Source organism: Anolis sagrei, chromosome 6 (genome assembly GCF_037176765.1).
Source record: "Anolis sagrei isolate rAnoSag1 chromosome 6, rAnoSag1.mat, whole genome shotgun sequence".
In the NCBI taxonomy this organism is placed as follows: domain Eukaryota; kingdom Metazoa; phylum Chordata; class Lepidosauria; order Squamata; family Dactyloidae; genus Anolis; species Anolis sagrei.
This window is the reverse complement of record NC_090026.1, coordinates 63,376,491-63,396,211: the sequence shown is the minus strand read 5'-3', so window position 1 is coordinate 63,396,211 and position 19,721 is coordinate 63,376,491. Positions and strand designations below refer to the sequence as shown.

The 19,721-nt window shown below is 41.4% G+C and overlaps 2 protein-coding genes across 6 annotated transcripts in view; one reads left to right on the top strand and one right to left on the bottom strand.

The window, feature by feature from the left end:
- The window catches only part of CUL1 (cullin 1), a 66,988-nt gene extending 63,520 nt beyond the window's left edge, over positions 1 to 3,468 (top strand). Inside the window, exons 21-22 of the mRNA XM_060781553.2 lie at positions 610 to 723; positions 2,952 to 3,468. Coding sequence (XP_060637536.1) covers positions 610 to 723; positions 2,952 to 3,032 — 195 coding nt within the window. The 3' untranslated portion in view covers positions 3,033 to 3,468. The remainder of the gene's footprint in view (positions 1 to 609; positions 724 to 2,951) is intronic.
- Positions 3,469 to 6,392: 2,924 nt separating this feature from the next.
- The window catches only part of EZH2 (enhancer of zeste 2 polycomb repressive complex 2 subunit), a 106,629-nt gene continuing 93,300 nt past the window's right edge, over positions 6,393 to 19,721 (bottom strand). For all 5 annotated transcript variants that reach the window (XM_060781548.2, XM_067470160.1, XM_067470162.1 and 2 more), the window contains 5 exons: positions 15,022 to 15,117; positions 13,838 to 13,919; positions 11,594 to 11,674; positions 11,422 to 11,506; positions 6,393 to 6,726 (listed from right to left, as the gene is read on the bottom strand). In XM_060781548.2, the coding sequence (XP_060637531.2) occupies positions 6,666 to 6,726; positions 11,422 to 11,506; positions 11,594 to 11,674; positions 13,838 to 13,919; positions 15,022 to 15,117 (405 nt within the window). In that variant the 3' untranslated portion in view covers positions 6,393 to 6,665. The remainder of the gene's footprint in view (positions 6,727 to 11,421; positions 11,507 to 11,593; positions 11,675 to 13,837; positions 13,920 to 15,021; positions 15,118 to 19,721) is intronic.

Below are 19,721 nucleotides of genomic sequence, written 5' to 3'. Positions count from 1 at the left end.
GCATTCCCTGCATGCTTTGCTGGAGTCTTTTCTATGGCCTCGTAAATTAGTTAATTTAGCCTCCCCACACTTTAAGGTGGTACCTAATTTTCCTATTTGACAGATGCAACTGTCTTTCGGGTTGCAAAGGTCGACAACAGACTACACAATTGGTTGGAAACCCACTCCAACCCGGGCTGGCTTTGAACTCATGACCTTTTGGTCAGAGTGATCTTAATGCAGCTGACACTCAGCCAGCTGCGCCACAATAGCGGTGTGACTATTATACGAGGAAATGTGGTACATCATAATTGTGATACTTACTGCCATGATTGTGTCTTCCCATCCCTCAAACTTACTTTACCAAACATCCATTGCCTGGGGAAGAGGTCCATTCTGCCTGGATGAATGATGTTTCCATCATGTTTGAGGAGGTCAGATCAGAAGAAAACCATTATTATTTAACTAAGTAGCCGATCTTTTACTGCAAGTACCAGTTCTCCAATAACAAAAAAAAATAAAATTCCATATGCTTTCAGGTATCTGTAGTAAGCAATCACTTAAATAAGATGTTACTATAGTCCTTCAATCAGTTCTCTTCTCTCCCCCCCCCCCCCCCTTGCTTTTTAGGCTGCTATTGTGAGGATTATGAAGATGAGAAAGGTCCTTAAACACCAGCAATTGCTTGGAGAAGTGCTTACACAGCTGTCATCGCGATTTAAGCCACGAGTACCAGTAATAAAGGTTTGTCTAAAGTAGAGGCTCACAGTGGTTGGGAAAGAGCAAATCCTTACCGTCAGATGTCCTGAATTGCATGTTTGTGAAGTACGATCTCTGGAAGTATAAGAACTGCACAGTTGCCATTTCTCCTAACCCTATTCCTTTCTACATCTCATTTACTAGGGCTTCCACATTTAGCAAGCAGGTAAGTTTCAGGAATACTGAAGCCCGCATCCTGTTAGTGGCATTCACGAGCATTAAGTCCACTTTACACTTGCGTATATATTTTCTATCTTACATTCTTAGCTCTTTGTGGATGTTGGTGTTCTTACCCTGCTTCTGCAGCACCCAAAGCCTAACCCCCTATCATACTATCACTGGTGGGGAGCCAGGCATGTAGCCCGGGGGGAGGGGGGCTTGAGGGGCTTCAGCCCCCCCTCCCGAAATTCTCATGGTGGTTCGCAAAAAGGCCTTACTGGTGCATTATTTAAACTGTTATGTTTATTCATATCATGATCTGATCACCATACTCAATATATATATATATCTCCCGGCACACATCAGACAGGCGCCCTCCCTCATGTCCTTTCGAAAAAGCCTTAAGACCTGGCTGTTCGAGAGGGCATTTAATTAAGTGCTAAGCAACAACATTACGGTAATGAGAACTGGAATGGTATAAGGAAGATGAGACTGGCTATGATTCTACTAAGAGACGAAGCGGATTTTTATGTAGTTTGTATTTGTCGTATAGTTATATGTTGTTGATACTGGCCTTTGTAACTGTCTTTTTATGTGTACTGTACACCGCCATGAGTCGCCCGTAAGGGCTGAGAATGGCGGTTAATAAGTGCATCAAATAAATAAATAAATAAATAAATATGCATGGGAGTATTGGGGTAACGATACAAAAGGTTTGCTAGGGTAGACCCTCTTTCATTCAGACTCAGCCCCCCTCCCCCGAAACAAACTCAGCCCCCCCCCCCCCCCGAATCGAAATCCTGGCTACGGGCCTGTGGGGAGCAAAGGTAATGGGAAAAGTGTCAACTATATCCCACTAATCGCATCATCCACTGAGAGCTTTGGAGGACCCCCTTGGTGAAAATGTCCTTGGCCTGCATCTGTCCTTGGACACATCGCCAGGTGCTCCCTCTGATCCCCACAGCCCTCCACCAGCATTAGCTAAGTGTGAGGTTATCACAGCACTCCAGTGAGTTTTTGCTCAATCAATAGGCATCTTATTTATTTATTATATATTTACAATATTTATATTCCGCCCTTCTCACCCCGCAGGGGATTCAGGGCGGATTACAATGAACACATATATAGCAAACATCCAATGCCAGTTTTGACATGCAACGTATACAGACATACACAGCGGCTATTTAACTTTTTCTGGCCGCCAGGGGAGCTGTCGCTTTCATCGTCCATCTGCGACACTGATGAAGTACTTCCACATTCCCCGCATGCTTTTGCTGGAGTCTTTTTTATGGCCTCATAAATTAGTTAATTTAGCCTCCCCACACAAGGTGGTACCTAATTTTCCTACTTGACAGATACAACTGTCTTTCGGGTTGCAAAGGTCGACAACAGGCTACACAATTGGTTGGAAGCTCACTCCAACCCGGGCTGGCTTCGAACTCATGACCTTTTGGTCAGAGTGATCTTAATGCAGCTGACACTCAGCCAGCTGCACCACAATCCCAGTGCACAACCTTAGCCTAAGCCACATGTGTCAAACTAAAGGCCCACAGTTTGAATCCAGCCCACCATGTCATTTTATGTGACCCTCCGGATGCTGGACTACAACTCCTGTATTCCTCCTTCTTAGACATCAGGGCTAAAGCTGATGAGAGTTGTGGATATGATCTCTGACACTAAAATGTCCGACCTTTCCCCAACCTCAGAGCCATAAATGCTGTTGGGTTGCAATACCCATCATCCCCAGTCCACATGGTAGGTGATCAAAAGGGATGGGAGCCATCGTTTCATAAACTGGGGACCTAAACTGGATAAAAACTAAAGAGTGCTGACCATTTTGTTACTGAGAGAGAGAGATAGTAGGTCCTCTGTATCCATGGATCCTCTATCCATGGTTTCAGTGATCTTTGAAGGAAACCATAAGGTTGATGTGGCCCTGAAAATGAGTTTGATACACCTGACCTAAGTTTTTAAATCCTGGAAGGCAAATTCACCCATAGAAATTCATCCAGAGTGGGAAAAGTATGCATATGTTTTGTTTTTTCTATTTTCAGAAATGTATTGACATTCTAATAGAGAAGGAGTACTTGGAACGTGTGGATGGTGAAAAGGATACCTATAGTTACTTGGCTTAGCAGCTTCTAAACGCTGCACAGCACTCCTGTGATGGATAGAGTGAAAAGAGAACTTGGGGGCCTGCTGTTGTCTGGACTTCCAATTTTATAACTGAGACCAGGACTTCTCTCCACTAGTCTTGGAATTACATCAGACCTGCTCAGGATTGATACATTTCAAGTATGTAAATATGGACACCAATGCCATTTAATCTAATTTAAGAACAGAATGGAATCTGAAACCTTCTCCACTGGAGGTTGCATGCTACTGCATTTAAATCAATACATTGGCTATACAACAAAAAGCTTTTGCTCCAGGCAGCATTTATACATGTTGGCAGCACTTCAAGAGAGTTTGATTTGGGCCCATGTGTAATCTGTTACGAAAAATCATTTGTATAGTGTGTTTCATTTTTTTAATGTGTGATAAATAAAAAAATTAAAAAATTCTGTACAAGTTGCATTTGGTTTTATTGTTATGTTCCATGAGTTCTCTTTTCTTAAATGTAAATAAAAGGTATAATGACTATGAAAGCCAGATTAATTGGGTATTGTTTTGCTTTCAGAATATAGAGTGACTTCAAAGCAAAACACACTACTGATCTTCAACATGTTTGCTCTATACCAGGGGTCCTCAAACTAAGGCCCGAGGGCCGGATACAGCCCTCCAAGGGCATTTACCCAGGCCTCACTCAGGGTCAACCTAAGTCTGAAATGACTTATTTCTATTTATCATGTCAGGAGCAGACCAAACAGTTGCATTGCATTTTTTAACGAACAAACAAAACACAAAGTTTGCAAGCGTGGTAGTTGATTAAATGTCCTTTGACCAGAATCTGGCCACTTGGGAGTGCTTCTGGTGTTGCTGCAAGAAGGTCCTCCATTGTGCATGTGGCAGGGCTCAGGTTGCATTGCAGCAGTTGGTCAGTAGTTTGCTCCTCTCCACACTCGCATGTCGTGGATTCCACTTTGTAGCCCCATTTCTTAAGGTTGGCTCTGCATCTCGTGATGCCAGAGCGCAGTCTTTTCAGCACCTTCCAAGTCGCCCAGTTTTCTGTGTGCCCAGGGGAGAGTCTCTCATTTGGTATCAGCCATTGGTTGAGGTTCTGGGTTTGAGCCTGCCACTTTTGGACTCTCGCTTGCTGAGGTGTTCTAGCAAGTGTCTTTGTAGATCTTAGAAAACTATTTCTTTATTTAGGTCGTTGACATGCTGGCTGATACCCAAACAAGGGGTGAGCTGGAGATGTCACTGCCTTGGTCCTTTCACTATTGGTTGCTACTTCCTGGCAGATGTCAGGTGGTGCATTACCGGCTAAACCAGGGGTCCACAAACTTTTTAGACAGAGGGCCAGGTTACAGTCCCTCAAACTGTTGGAGGGCTAATTTGAAAAAAAACATGAATTCCTTTGCACACTGCACATACCTTATTTGTAGTGCAAAAAAACCCCATTTTAAAACAAAACAATAATTAAAACAAAGAACAATTATAATAAATATAAGCTTATTAGTATTTCAATGGGAAGTGTGGGCCTGCTTTTGGCTGATGAGATAGAATTGTTGTTGTTGTTGTTGTGTGCTTTCAAGTCGTTTCAGACTAAGGTTGACCTGAGCGTGGGCCAGGTAAATGACCTTGGAGGGCCATATCCGGCCCCCAGATCTTAGTTTGAGGACCCCTGGGCTAAACAGTGTAATTTCTCCACTGGTGTAGAGCACAGACACCCTGTGATAATGCGGCATGTTTCGTTAAGAGCCACATCTACTGTTGACTTGAAAGCACACAACAACAATCCTATCTCATCAGCCAAAAGCAGGCCCACATTTCCCACTGAAATACTAATACGTTAATATTTTAAAAAATAGTTCGTCATTTTAATTATTGTATTGTTTTAAGTGTTTTTGCACTACAAATAAGATATGTGCAGTGTGCATAGGAATTCATTCATGCTTTTTTCAAATTATAATCCGGCCCTCCAACACTTTGAAGGACTGTGACCCGGCCCTCTGTTTAAAAAGTTTGAGGGCCCCTGCTCTATGCAGTTTAAAGGAAAATACAATCCTATTCTGCTAACATTTACTAAACATTCTGCATTGTCTCTCCACTGCATGTTGAAAAAGTTCTAGATCTAAGGAAGTCATGCTACCCCTCTATTCTGCCTTGGTTAGACCACACCTGGAATATTATGTCCAATTCTGGGCACCACAGTTGAAGAGAGGTATTGACAAGCTGGAATGTGTGCAGAGGAGAGTGACTAAAATGATCTGGAGAACAAGCCCTATGAGGAGTGGCTTAAAGAGCTGGGCATATTTAGCCTGAAGAAGAGAAGGCTGAGCGGAGACATGATAGCCATGTACAAATATGTGAGAGGAAGTCATGGGGAGGAGGGAGCAAGCTTGTTTTCTGCTTGTAGGACATGGAACAATGGCTTCAAACTACAAGAAAGGAGATTCCATCTGAACATGAGGAAGAACTTCCTGACTCTGAGAGCTATTCAGCAGTGGAACTCTCTGCCCCAGAGTGTGGTGGAGGCTCATTTTTGGAAGCTTTTAACAGGCTGGATGGTCATCTGTTGGGGTGCTTTGAATGCAATATTCCTGCTTCTTGGCAGGGGGTTGGACTGGATGGCCCATGAGGTCTCTTCCAATTCTATGATTCTACTACATCCTGTACACCAGGGGTCCTCAAACTTTTTAAACAGAGGGCCAGGTCACAGTCCCTCAAACTGTTGGGAGGGCTGGATCATAATTTGAAAAAAAATTCAAATGAATTCCTATGCACACTGCACATATCTTATTTGTAGTGCAAAAAACACTTTGAAACAATACAATAATTAAAATGAAGAACGGTTTTAACAAATGTAAACTTAATAGTATTTCGATGGGAAATAAAGGCCTGATTTGGCTGATGGGATAGGATTGTTGTTGTGTGTTTTCAAGTCATTTCAGACTTAGGTTGACCCTGAGTGAGGGCCGGGTAAATGACCTTGGAGGGCCGTATCTGGCCCCCGGGCCTTAGTTCGAGGACCCCTGCTGTAGACGTTTAGGATTAAGCTGAGAGATAGTGGCTGCATGAACATTCATATGAATGAAGGACTCACAATAAGCACACTGACTAAGCAAGATGCAGTACATTTAGTCCAGAAGTACCGATTGTTTTAGCAAGTATTTCATTGTCAGAATAATTGTTGCTTGAAAGAGGCAGGACAGGTGAAGTAGACTAATAACAGCTTCAAGAGACAGTTGCAGACTGAAATCGCTTAATACACAAATAATTGTATCTATTATCACTGCATAATGTAAAGCAAATGAAACTTCATAAATACATGTAGAAACATTTCTCAAGTTCCATTCTAACTATCGAATAAGAGAGCTAGAGCTTCAAAATTCACAGTTCAAGTATCCTTTATTATTCAAGGTTCAAAAATGTACCACACTGCATTATTGCAAAACTTCAATGGTACAAAAAGTATTGCAGCTGATGAGAAAGTAATAAATTTGTTAAGTTTTTTTTTACAAAAATTGTCACTATAAATTACAGTTACAGTACATTGCAAATTCTGCATTCCAAATTGCATTAATTCAATCTTCAAAAAAAATTGCCCACAGTACTTGAAACTCCTGAAGATAAGGCAGCTGTTTTAAAGGAGGTAGCTGGTATCAAGGGATTTCCATTTCTCTTTCAATGCCTACATACTTAAGGGCATCAGCCTGACTGTATCTGAAACAAAAAAAGAAAGATTTGGATTTGATTTTCAGAGTAAATTGCCTAAAATATCGTTATAGATTAAAAAAAAGGTAATGAAGTCAAATTAATTACTCTTACACTCAACTATTTTATAATCTAACCATCACGCTTCCATATTATAAAAAAGGGAAATTTCAATAAATATCATTTACACTTACTTATGAAATCACAATGTTGAAAAAATACTTTGCTAAACGGTACACATTTAAATACATAGTTTAGGTTTTCTAACTGTTTACATTTAGTTTAATGAATAAATGTAGATTGCTGTACATGACAAAAATAAGACATCCCTTGAAAATAAGTCCTAATGTGTCTTTTGGCTGGGGTTAAAATTGCTGGAAGAAACATTAACAAACTTAGATATGCAGATGATACCACTTTGATGGCCGAAAGCGAGGAGGAGCTGAGGAGCCTTCTAATCAAGGTGAAAGAAGAAAGTGCAAAAGCGGTTGCAGTTAAAACATCAAAAAAACCAAGATTATGGCAACACGAATGATTGACAACTGGCAGAGGGAGAAAACATGGAGGTAGTGATAGACTTGTATTTCTAGGTGCAAAGATGACTGCAGATGCAGACTACAGCCAGGAAATCAGAAGATGTTTACTTCTTGAGAGGAGAGCAATGTCCAATCTCGATAAAATAGTGAAGAGTAGAGACATCACATTGGCAACGAAGATCCGGATAGTATTTATTTACTGAGGCGATCCCTCGTTGGCCGAGCAGGATAGTCTTCCAGGATCAGTATTCTTGTGGGTCCGTAGAACTGAGAACTGTGGAGCCCTATTCTTGATCTGCATCTTCCACAGTGAGGGCATTGGTTTCCAGGTGGAAGGCGGTCCCGGTTGGGGTTGGCTTGACGCGCCTTCCTCTTGGCACGTTTCGCTCTTTCATCCTCCATTCATGCCTCTTCAAATTCTGCAGCACTGCTGGTCACAGCTGACCTCCAACTGGAGCACTCAAGGGCCAGGGCTTCCCAGTTTTCACTGTCTATGCCAGAGTTTTTAAGATCGGCTTTGAGCCCATCTTTAAATCTCTTTTCCTGCCCACCAATATTCCATTTTCCGTTCTTGAGTTTGGAGTAGAGCAACTGCTTTGGGAGACGGTGGTCAACGTGGCCAGTCCAGCGGAGTTGATGGCGGAGAACCATCACTTCAATTCTAGTGGTCTTTGCTTCTTCTAGCACGCTGACGTTTGTCCGCCTGTCTTCCCAAGAGATTTGCAGGATTTTCCGGAGGCAGCACTGATGGAATCCTGGAACGATCCATATAGTAATAGCAATGGTATTCCCCGTAGTAACCTACAGATGTGAGAGCTGGACCATAGGGAAGGCTGAGTGAAGGAAGATAGATGCTTTTGAACTGTGGTGTTGGAGGAAAGTTCTGAGAGTGCCTCGGACTGCGAGAAGATCCAACCAGTCCATACTTCAGGAAATAAAGCCCGACTGCTCATTGGAGGAAAGGATATTAGAGGCAAAGATGATGTATTTTGGCCACATAATGAGAAGACAGGAAAGCTTAGAGAAGACAATTATGTTGGGGGAAATGGAAGGAAAAAGGAAGAGGGACTGACCAAGGGCAAGATGGTCGGATGTTATTCTTGAAGTGACTGGCTTGACCTTGAAGGAGCTACGGGTGACGGTTGACAAGGAGCTCTGGCATGGTGTCATAATCCTTACCTCGTAGGCCACAGTAGGAGCCTAAGATGTCAGTAAGCCGGCCTCTATTTTGAGAAGGTAATCCAGGGAGGCAGACATCTTAGGAGGGTTGGAATAGAATAGTGGGAGGAGTTAGAGCTATCCCTGGATTGGCTAAGGCAGAATGGGAGGGGTTTAGCGGAGAGAGGAATAAGCTGGCAACTTGTCACAGAAGGGAGGAGAGGAATTTGGTTTTGAAGGGAAAGGGTGGCAGATTTTCGGTGAGCACAGAATTTTCCTGTCAGAGAGTATTTTGGGGCAGGTTATTCTACATCTATTTGGCCAGAAAGGTCAAAGTAGACACCTGTGGGCTTGTGTTGGATTGAGGACACAAGTGTTTTACTCTCTGGGGGGTCAGAGTAGTTTAGCTGTTTGAGAACTCTGTTAAGAGGGAAGCTATTTACTCTGGGGACCACCGGGTTTGGTTTGTCTGAGGGACTCACTGCTACTAGATCGGGGTAAAGTGAGGGATCTTGCTCACGTTTAAGTTAAGAAACTGACTTTGATTGTTCATCCATTAATTGTAATTGTTTTTATTCAAGTTCATAATGAAGACTGTATGTCTGCATACGCAGCTACTTCCAAATATGCTGAGAACTCGTAAAGCACAACTCACAGATTTTCAAACTTTCCCTTATCCAACTTCTTGTAGCAATCTTGAAAGATGTTTTCTGTGTCTATTTCAATAGGCTCTTGAGCACTGCATTTCAATAACCTCTAGCTTTCAATGTGCAGGGTGCTTCTGTGGATCCAGAGAAAGGATCTTCAATTAAATTTAGTGTTGTCTTCTTTGGACAGTGCCAGTCTTTTGTCAAACTCCTGGGTCAAAAGTGCAATGTCGTCGGGATGTTTTCCTTCCAACTCGGCATACTTAAACAACACAATATGTTTCATTTTGAAAGCCTTTGCTGCTGCAAGCATTTGAAAAAAATTGGCTTTCCCCTTGAAGCTATACATTCAATTCATTCCGATTACTGCTTCTTCAACTGTGGGTCCGATCCCAAATGGTAGCTCAATGTCGGGGTCACGAAAAAATTGGCAACAGTAAAAGGTTTCTGAATGCTACCTAGACATTTACCCGAATCTGCAAAAATTGCTTCAGCTGTACTTCGTAAGAAGGGAAATCTTCCTGATTCGCAGGCCTTGCAAATCAGTAAATGTTTGATTTTTGTACCTATTTTATATATCTGGGGTGGAGCCCCCGGTAGCGCAGTGGGATAAACCCCTCTGCCGGCAGGACTGAAGACCGACAGGTCACAGGTTCGAATCTGGGGAGAGGCGGATGAGCTCCCTCTATCAGCTCCAGCTCCTCATGCGGGGACATGAGAGAAGCCTCCCACAAGGATGATAAAACATCAAATCATCCGGGCGTCCCCTGGGCAACGTCCTTGCAGACGGCCAATTCTCTCACACCAGAAGTGACTTGCAGTTTTTCAAGTCGCTCCTGACACGACAATCTATCTATCTATCTATCTATCTATCTATCTATCTATCTATCCATCCATCCATCCATCCATCCATCCATCCATCCATCCATCCATCCATCTATCCATCTATCTATCTATCTATCTATCTCTGGGGTCACGTGAAAAGTTTTTCAGGCGGAAAGGGGTCACAAAAACATTCCTCAAAAGGAAAGGAGTCATGGAGAAAGTTTAAGAAGCCCTGATTTAGATGGTCTGTAACATCATATTAAGAAATACAGGTCATTTTTTAACAACTTGATTGTGCAGCTCTGGGAAAAAAACTGAATCATTCTCTAAAGCAGTGTTTCTCAACCTGGGGGTCGGGACCCCTGGAGGGGTTGCGAGGGTGTGTCAGAGGGGTCACCAAAGACCACCAGAAAACACAGTATTTTATTTTGGTCATGGAGGTTCTGTGTGGGAAGTTTGGCCCAATTCAATCGTTGGTAGGGTTCAGAATGCTCTGTGATTGTAGGTGAACTATAAATCCCAGCAACTACAACTCCCAAATGTCAAGGTCTATTTTCCCCAAACTCCACCAGTGTTTACATTTGGGCATATTGAGAATTCGTGCCTTTGATTGTAGGTGAACTATAAATCCCAGCAACTACAACTCCCAAATGTCAAGGTCTATTTTCCCCAAACTCCACCAGTGTTTACATTTGGGCATATTGAGAATTTGTGTCTTTGATTGTAGGTGAACTATAAACCCCAGAAACTACAACTCTCAAATGTCAAGGTCTATTTTCCCCAAACCCCACCAGTGTTTACATTTGGGCATATTGAGAATTCGTGCCTTTGATTGTAGGTGAACTATAAATCCCAGCAACTACAACTCCCAAATGTCAAGGTCTATTTTCCCCAAACTAGTGTTTACATTTGGGCATATTGAGAATTCATGCCAAGTTTGGTCCAGATCCATCATTGTTTGAGTCCACAGTGCTCTCTGGATATAGGTGAACTACAACTCCCAAAACTCAATGTCAGTGCCCACCAAACCCTTCCAGTATTTTCTATTGGTCGTGGGAGTTCTGTGTGCCAAGTTTGATTCAATTCCATCCTTGGTGGAGTTCAGAATGCTCTTTGATTGTAGGTGAACTATAAATCCGAGCTACTACAACTCCCACAGGACAAAATCAATACCCTCCCCCAATCCCACCAGTATTCAAATTTGGGTGTATTGGGTATTTGTGCTAAATTTGGTCCAGTGTATGAAAATACATCCTGCATATCAGATTACTATTCATAACAGCAGCAAAATGACAGCTATGAAGTAGCAACGAAACTAATTTTATGGTTGGGGGGGGGGGGGTCACCATAACATGAGGAAGCGTATTAAGGGGTCGTGGCATTAGGAAGGTTGAGAACCACTGCTCTAAAGAACCAAATGATTTCTTGAGAGCAACAAAAAGTTGTTAATATTCTTCCATGTCTCAGCCAACGAACTTATAAATATGAGGGACACTCAAATGATAAATGACATCAACACTAAATATGTTGTAACCTACCTGTAATCAAAAAACAGTTCTTCACCAGTTTGAATAGCTCTCTTAGCAAATATGCCTATTCTGTGATCGCCATTAACCATCATAACTGCAAAAGAAGAGACAGGTTTATTTTAAAATCTACTTGAATTACTTATTTTCTGAACTGCTGTAAAATATGGAAATGTCTATTCACCTTTTGCATAGCAGTTGGGATTGACTGAATGGTTTGCAAATCTTATTTTGTTACCTTTCCGTGTTGCATCAACTACAAAATCTAAAAAAAAAGAACAGCGGTTAGAATATCTGCAAAAGACTGGTATTAGTTTGTTTAGCAGGAAAAAAAACTTTTCAGACGAGTTAGTAAAGTCAATATGCTTTTTCAACTGGTTTGGTTTGTAGACAGTATTGACCAGGGGTCCTCAAACTTTTTAAACAAAGGGCCAAGTCACAGTCCCTCAAACAGTTTGAGGGCCGGATTATAATTTGGAAAAGAAAAAAAACACCATGAATTCCTATGCACACTGCACATATCTTATTTGTAGTGAAAAAAAACACTGAAAAACAATACAATAATTAAAATGAAGAATTTTAACAAATATAAACATTAGTATTTCAATGGAAAGTGTGGGTCTGCTTGATGAGATAGGATTGTTGTTGTTGTTGTTGTTGTTGTTGTGTGCTTTCAAGTCGTTTCAGACTTAGGTTGACACTGAGCGAGGGCCGGGTAAATGACCTTGGAGGGCCGTATCTGGCCCCCAGGCCATAGTTTGAGGACCCCTGGTATAGATTATGACAAGAAACTCTCATTGTTTTGTTTTTGGGCTTTTTTTTTGTTCCTTTGTTATTATCTAGTTATCAATAAATACATATCCTATTTCCATTGCTAATCGCTCTTTAAAAGCTGATAAAATTTGTTTTGACTTTTATATAGGCACTTCCATTATTCCTCAAAATTGAGTATTGAAATAACGTTGCAACGTTGGATTTTTTAAAATCCCTCAGGTTCATCCCCATACCAATTTGTTATGGTGACTCAAGTCTTTGCTTAAATACACATTAGCACAATAAGGTAACACAGAGTACATATTAAGTGAACGAAAGCTCAGCAGTTTAATCCTAGTGGTGCAGCGGATTAAATCGCTGAGCTGCTGAATTTGCTGACCGAAAGGTTGGCAGTTCGAATTCGAGGAGCAGGGTGAGCTCCCACTGTTAGGCCCAGATTCTGCCAACCTAGCAGTTTGAAAACAATAGGATTTATTTATTTATTTAAAAGTTTTATATACCGACCTTCTCACCTCTCTTGAGGGACTCAGACCGGTTTCCAACCATAATATACATACAGTCAATAAAACATCATACTTCATATTGCAATAGAACATTGAAACAGCAAAACAGCAATTACATTCAATAAATACAATGGTCAGTCGTCCCACTAAATTTGATGTTCATCATCCTCCATCCATATCTCAGGGTATTGGCTCACTCATCGAATGCCTGTCTCCATAACCATGTCTTCACCTGTTTCCTGAATGTCAGGATAGAAGGGGCGGTTCTGATCTCCGGTGGGAGAGAGTTCCAGAGTCGAGGGGCCACCACCGAGAAGGCCCTGTCCCTCGTCCCCACCAGATGCGCTTGCGAGGCCGGTGGGACCGAGAGCAGGGCCTCTCCAGACAATCTTAATAATCTTGATCAATAGGTGCTGCTTCAGTAGGAAGGTAACAGCGCTCCATGCAGTCATGCTGGCCACATGACCTTGGAGGTGTCTATGGACTAAGCTGTACGAACCCACACGATCTCTCCGATCATCTGGAGAGGCCCAGCTCGCGCCCCCACCTCTGTCGCAGGTGCAACTGGTGGGGACGAGGGAGAGGGCCTAATCAGTGGTGGCCCCTCGTCTCTGGAATTCACACCCTAAGGATATTAGGCAGGTCCCAACCTTGGCAGTCTTTAGGAGGAGTCTGAAAACGTGGTTATTCCAATGTGCCTTCCCAGAATAAGAAACTCCTAGCAATCTGTCCTTAAATGCACTTTATTAATGACCTAGGATTGTTTTTGAACGCCCATCACTTTCCGGAAATCCACCCTAATCATATTTTACCTGCCATGTCCAGCATATTTTAAAATTTTAATTATTACATTTGGCCCAGCCAAAGTTTTTAAATGTCATCGTGCTATTGCTAATGTTTATTGTTTATTTGCTGTAATGAGTTTTATTTACTGCTTGTATTATTGTTGTTTTTGCTTGTTATTGCTGTGTTGTGGGCTCGGCCTCATGTAAGCCGCACCGAGTCCCTTGGGGAGGTGGTAGTGGGGTACAAATAAAGTATTATTATTATCATTATTATTAGGCTTAGAAATGAAAATGAGCACCACCCCTCAGAGTAGGACACAAACAGACTTAACGTCAAGGGGAAACCTTTACCTTTACTTTACATACCATTATTCAAATTGAACAGAAAGCTGCACATGTATTTGTCATACACTTTTCCTCTTCTATCTGCTTCATCCTGAGAAATAATCTGAAAGCAAAATGTACTTAAATTATGATTTTGATGATTTATTAATACAAGTCTCCCCCACAATCCTCCTCTTCAGTTGGAAGCTGACCACAGAAGCATATTTATTTATTATTATTATTTACAGTATTTATATACTGCTTTTCTCACCCCTAGGGGGACTCAAAGCGGTTTACACATAGATAATGGCAAAAATTCAATGCCTTATAATTACAATTGTAAAACCACACATAAATCATATTAAAACAGTACATTACCAAATATCAAAACAGTTATTAAAACCATAAAACAATCTCATCAGTCAAGTCGCCGTTCCAGTCCTTGTCCCACTAAAAGCTGCATGCATCTATTGTCCGAAGACCTGGTCCCAGAACCATGATTTTAATTTTTTTCTAAAGTTCAGGAGCAACGGAGCAGATCTTACCTCCTTTGAGAGTGTGTTCCATAGGCGGGGGGCCACAGCTGAGAAGGCCCTGCTCCTCATTCCCGACAGCCGCATTTGCACTGTTGATGGGAGCGAGAGCAGGGCCTCCCTGGATGATTTTAAATTGCGAGGTGGGGCGTAGGGGCAGATGCGTTCAGACAAGTAAACTGGGCCAGAACCGTATAGAGCTTTATAGGTCAAAACCAGTACTTTGAATTGGCCTCGGAGATGGACCAGGTAGTATGCTCCCGCCTATGGAACACACTCCCAAAGAAGATAAGATCTGGCAAATAATGTCCCTCTGGGTATTTTCTAGTTCCTTCAGCATTCTACGTTATTCTTGGACCAGAAATCCTTCATTTTAATAGGTTTTGCTACTATCCATGATTTTGCACATCCACACAGAGTCTGGGAACATATCCTCTACAGACGTGAAGGTTTTATTGTAGTAGGGTGCCTTGCACAAAATTAACTTTTTATTCACCGTTATTTCATTTACTCAAGTGAAGATTTCACCATACAAATTGGCATAGTTTATGGTACCACTGCATTTTCCATCAATGTCTACTACATTCCAATCTTTGACTTACGTGGAACCAAAAATGGAATGTATTTTTCTTTACTAAAAAAAAGGAAATATATTGAAAATTGTTCAGTATAGGAAAAAATATTGCTTCTTACCTCACCACAATATTCAGAAATGAATTCATTTTTTTGCACTGGATCCTTAATGAAAATGCCCCAGCCTGCCACATCTGAAGGTGCTAGCAGCAAATGCTAAAAGAACGGAAAAACAAGTGCTTTAAACAAAGTACTAAATGCTAGGAAGTATTGACTCTAACCAAATACACAACATCTCAAACAGTGAAAACAGGTTTGCTTCTGCAAGTATGGCTACGAGTCTGTATTTATTGAGCAACTTGAGTGATGGTCCATCTACTTCTAGGTTCTCTTCTGGGATTACTTGATTCAAGCCTTGGGGAAAAAAATGCTACTGATTCTACATACTGGTATAAAGGGAGGATTCAAACAATGGTCCTGGCTTAGAATAGTGGTTCTCAACCTGTGGGTTCCCAGATGTTTTGGCCTTCAACTCCCAGAAATCCTAACAACTGGTAAACTGGCTGGGATTTCTGGGAGTTGTAGGCCAAAACACCTGGGGACCCACAGGTTGAGAACCACTGGCTACTCCACAAATAAGCAGCAGACGTTGCATCTCCTGGAACTTGATAACTGCTAGTGGGACTGCTAGTTATTCGAAAACCTCCTCCCACTACCAAGATTTTGGCACAAAAGGCTAGAGAAAAGCCTTCTGATGTCCATTAACCAAGAGCCATATACCTAAGCCAGAGAAGTAGCAGCCAATAGTGAAAAGACCAAGGCAGAGACATCTCCAGCTCATCCCTTGTTTGGGTATCAGCCAGCACGTCAACAACTTAAATCAAGAAATAGTTTTCTAAGATCTACAGAGACATTTGCTGGAACACCTCAGCAAGCAAGAGTCCAAAAGTGGCAGGTTCAAACCCAGAACCTCAATCAATGGCTGATACCCAATGAGAGATTCCCCCCCCCCCCCCGGGCACACAGAAAACTGGGTGACTTGGAAGGCGCTAAACAGACTGCGCTCTGGCACCACAAGATGCAGAACCTTAAGAAATGGGGCTACAAAGTGGAATCCATGACATGCGAGTGTGGAGAAGAGCAAACTACAGACCACCTGCTGCAATGCACCTTGAGCCCTGCCACATGCACAATGGAGGACATTCTTGCAGCAACACCAGAAGCACTCCAAGTGGCCAGATGCTGGTCAAAGGACATTTTTTATAATAGTTTTTATTGAAATATTTGAAAATTACAACGAAAGAGGGTGAATATTTAGAAGAAGATAGAACAGTATGAAAAGATAGAAAGCACCACCACCCCCCTAAAATTCAAAAAAGAAAACCCCCCAAGAGTCCAGAAATCCAAAATCCAAAATAAAGATTAAAAAAAACAAGACAAAAAAGGAAAAAAATTAAAAAGTAAAAATAAATATTAAAAAAGAGTTGACTTCCATCTCCTCATCAGATGTTATGTCTCCAAAAGTTAACAATATTTCCTTTATTTCCACATTAAAATGAAAGGACATTTAATCCAAATTTTGTATTTTGTCTGTTTGTTTGCTTTGTTCTGTTAGAAATGTAATATAATTGACTGGTTGCCCTGACAAAATAAATAAAATAAAACCTAAGCCATATTTATGAATATCTGTGTTACTAACAGGAAACATCCAATCCTCCCAGAAGCAGTCTGTTTACACAGCAGTATAAAACCGAAGCACTGAATGTATTTTAAATTACTGGGACATTTCGCAAAAGGTCAACCAATATGTTCTCAACAAACACGCAACATACACACAGCCTAATTGCTTCCTCCCACTGCAACATAACCACTAAAACAGAGGAAGTATCCAGGTATCACAAATGTAATCTGCAGGGGGAACATCTCATGATTAGAATATTGTAACTGAGAGGCATAGTCGATTTCCAAGAACAGGAAAGGAGAAAGAGTAGCATTAAGTCAAGGATGTTTATGTCTCTTGAGAAGATCCATGACCTAGATTGAGAGTAACTAAGGAAAAATTAAGGGAGAAAGAAATGACATTGTGGCGATCTACTATAGATCTGTAAGACAGAGGACGGTATCTTCCTGGAACAAGTTACAACATATCCAGATGAGGTAATATAATGGGAGATTTCGAGTATTCTGATATATGTTGGAAGACAAACTGCCAGATCCAAAAAAATCCTCACTTGTCTGGTAGACAATTTCCCTTTGAAGTCAATCATAATGCTGATGTGGCCCTCAGTGAAAATGAGTTTGACACCCCTGTTCTACAGTTTGTTATACAGAGAAAGGGGAAGTCAAGCACATTCAAGCATATACTCCGAACTTTAAGAACATTGACTTCAGGAACCTTGAGGGAAACGAAGGAATGCTAAAAGACAAAGTTCACAATGGACAAAGGTTTCTGAAAAGGAAGACACTTGAGGTGCAATTTCAAGCAGTTCAAATGAGGAAGAAAAATAGGAAGACTCTAAAGAAACCAGAATGGATATGTAAAGTACTTTCAATTGAGTTGAGATTTAAAAGGAACAAGGAAAAAAGAAGAAATTACTAAAAGAAAGGAATTCAATCAAATAGCATGTGTAGGAAAAAAAGTTAGAAAAGCATAAGTGCAAAATGAGCTGAGGCTTCTTAAAGAGTTTAAAAATAATTAGAAAAGGGTCTTTTTGTGTTATGCCCATAGCAAAAGGAAGAATAAGGAAATGTCAGGGCCAAATGTGTACAGGTGGGGGAGAAATATTGACAAGGGACAGAGAAAATGCACAACTACTCAACACTTTCTTTGCCCCAGTCTTCTCCCAAATGGTGCTCAGCTTTGGAATAATAGAGCAGATGATACAGTAAAGGAAATGCCACCTAAAATAGGTAAAGAGGCAGTAGAGGATTATCTGGCTGCACTAAATACATTCAAATCTCTGGAACCAGATGAACTACATCCAAGGATGTTAAAACAACTGGCAGAAGTAATTTCCAAACTACTAACAATTATCTGAGAATTTCTGGAGAACAGGAGGAATTCCGGCAGACCAGATGAGGGTAAATGTCCCCATCTTTAACAAGGGAGGAAAAAGGACCCAAGCAATTGTCAGTTGCTGTGAGTTTTTCGGTTTTTCTGAACAAAGCTCTGAACAAATGTCTTAGGATGCCTGCCACAAATGCAGGTAAAAGTCAGGAGTGAATGCTACTGGAACACAGCAATACAGCCCGAAAAACGCACAACAACCCAGTGATTCCAGCCATGAAAGCCTTCGACAACACAACTGTCATTTAGTCAGCCTGCCATAAGTGCCAGGACAGATTATTGAGCAGATCATTAAAAAGGCAATCTGTAAGCACTTAGAAAAGAATGCCATCCTTACTAAAAGTCAATATGGGTTCTCAAAAACATGTTATGAAATGTTATCTCCTTTTTTTATACAGTTACAAGCTTGGCGAATAAAAGCAATGCTGTGGATGTAGCATATTTTGATTTTAGTAAGGCCTTTGGCATACTTTGAAAAGAAGACTGGAGAAAGAGAGCTAGATAATGTTACTGTTAGGTGGACAGGGAAAAGGTTAACTGGCAGATCTATTTATTTATTTGCAGTGTTTATATTCTGCCCTTCTCAACCCGAAAGGGACTCAGGGCAGATTACAATGGACATATACATGGCAAACATTCAATGCCATAGACATACAGCATATATAGACAGACACAGAGGCAATTTAACATTCCAGATTTCTGGCTTCATGAGGGTATGCTCAATTCCGGCAACAGAGGGAGCTGCTGCTTCAGCATCCATTTGTAACATCGAGTCCTTGATTGAGTATTTCCTCATTCTTACACATGCTGCTGGAAGGTTTTATGGTGTTGTAAATTAGTTAAATTAGCCTCCCCCAAATAAATTTCCTACTTGACAGATGCAACTGTCTTTCGGGCTGCATAGGTCAACAGCAAGCTAGACTATTAATGGTCAAGAGCACACTCTGACCTGGGCTGGCTTCAAACTCATGACCGCTAGGTCAGTAGTGATGTAATGCAGCTGGCTACTAACTAGCTGTGCCACAGCCCAGAACTCAAGGGGTGCTTACAAATGAGAGAGAAGTGACCAGTGGGATGATGGCTTGGATGATGGAATACAGGGCATGCTTGTCAGATGACACCAAATTCAGAAGGATAGCTAATAGCCCACAGGATAGGATCAGATTCCAAAATGATCTTAGGAGAGCTGGGCCAAAAGTGACAGAATGAATATCAAAAGGGAAATGACAGGGATGGCATTGATTAGGTCAAGAAGGATACTGACAAGCTGGAACATGTCCAGAGAAACTCGATCACAATGAAGCCAAGGTCTATAAGTAGTGGTGTAGGAAGCTCAGCATATTGATCTTGGAGGAAATAGAAGTTCAAAGGGGACATGAAAGTCATGTTTAAATATCTGGCAGGATGTCACACTGACGTCAATAGAAAATAGTGTCTGTTCCGCTTTGGTTAGACTTCACCTGGAATACTATGTCCAGTTCTGGGCACCATTATTCAAGAAGAATATTGACAAGTAGGGACCTCTCCAGAGAAAGATGAACAAACTGATCAAAAGTCTGGAAGCCAAGCCCTATGAGGAACAGGTTAGGGATCCAGATATGTTTAACTTGGAGAACAGAAGGTTGAGAGATGACACGATAGCCATATTGAAATATTGTCACAGGGAAGAAGTTTATTTGCTGCTGCTGTAGAGACTCGGACACGAGCAATGGATTCAAATTGCAAGAAAAGAAATTCCACCTAAACTTTAAGA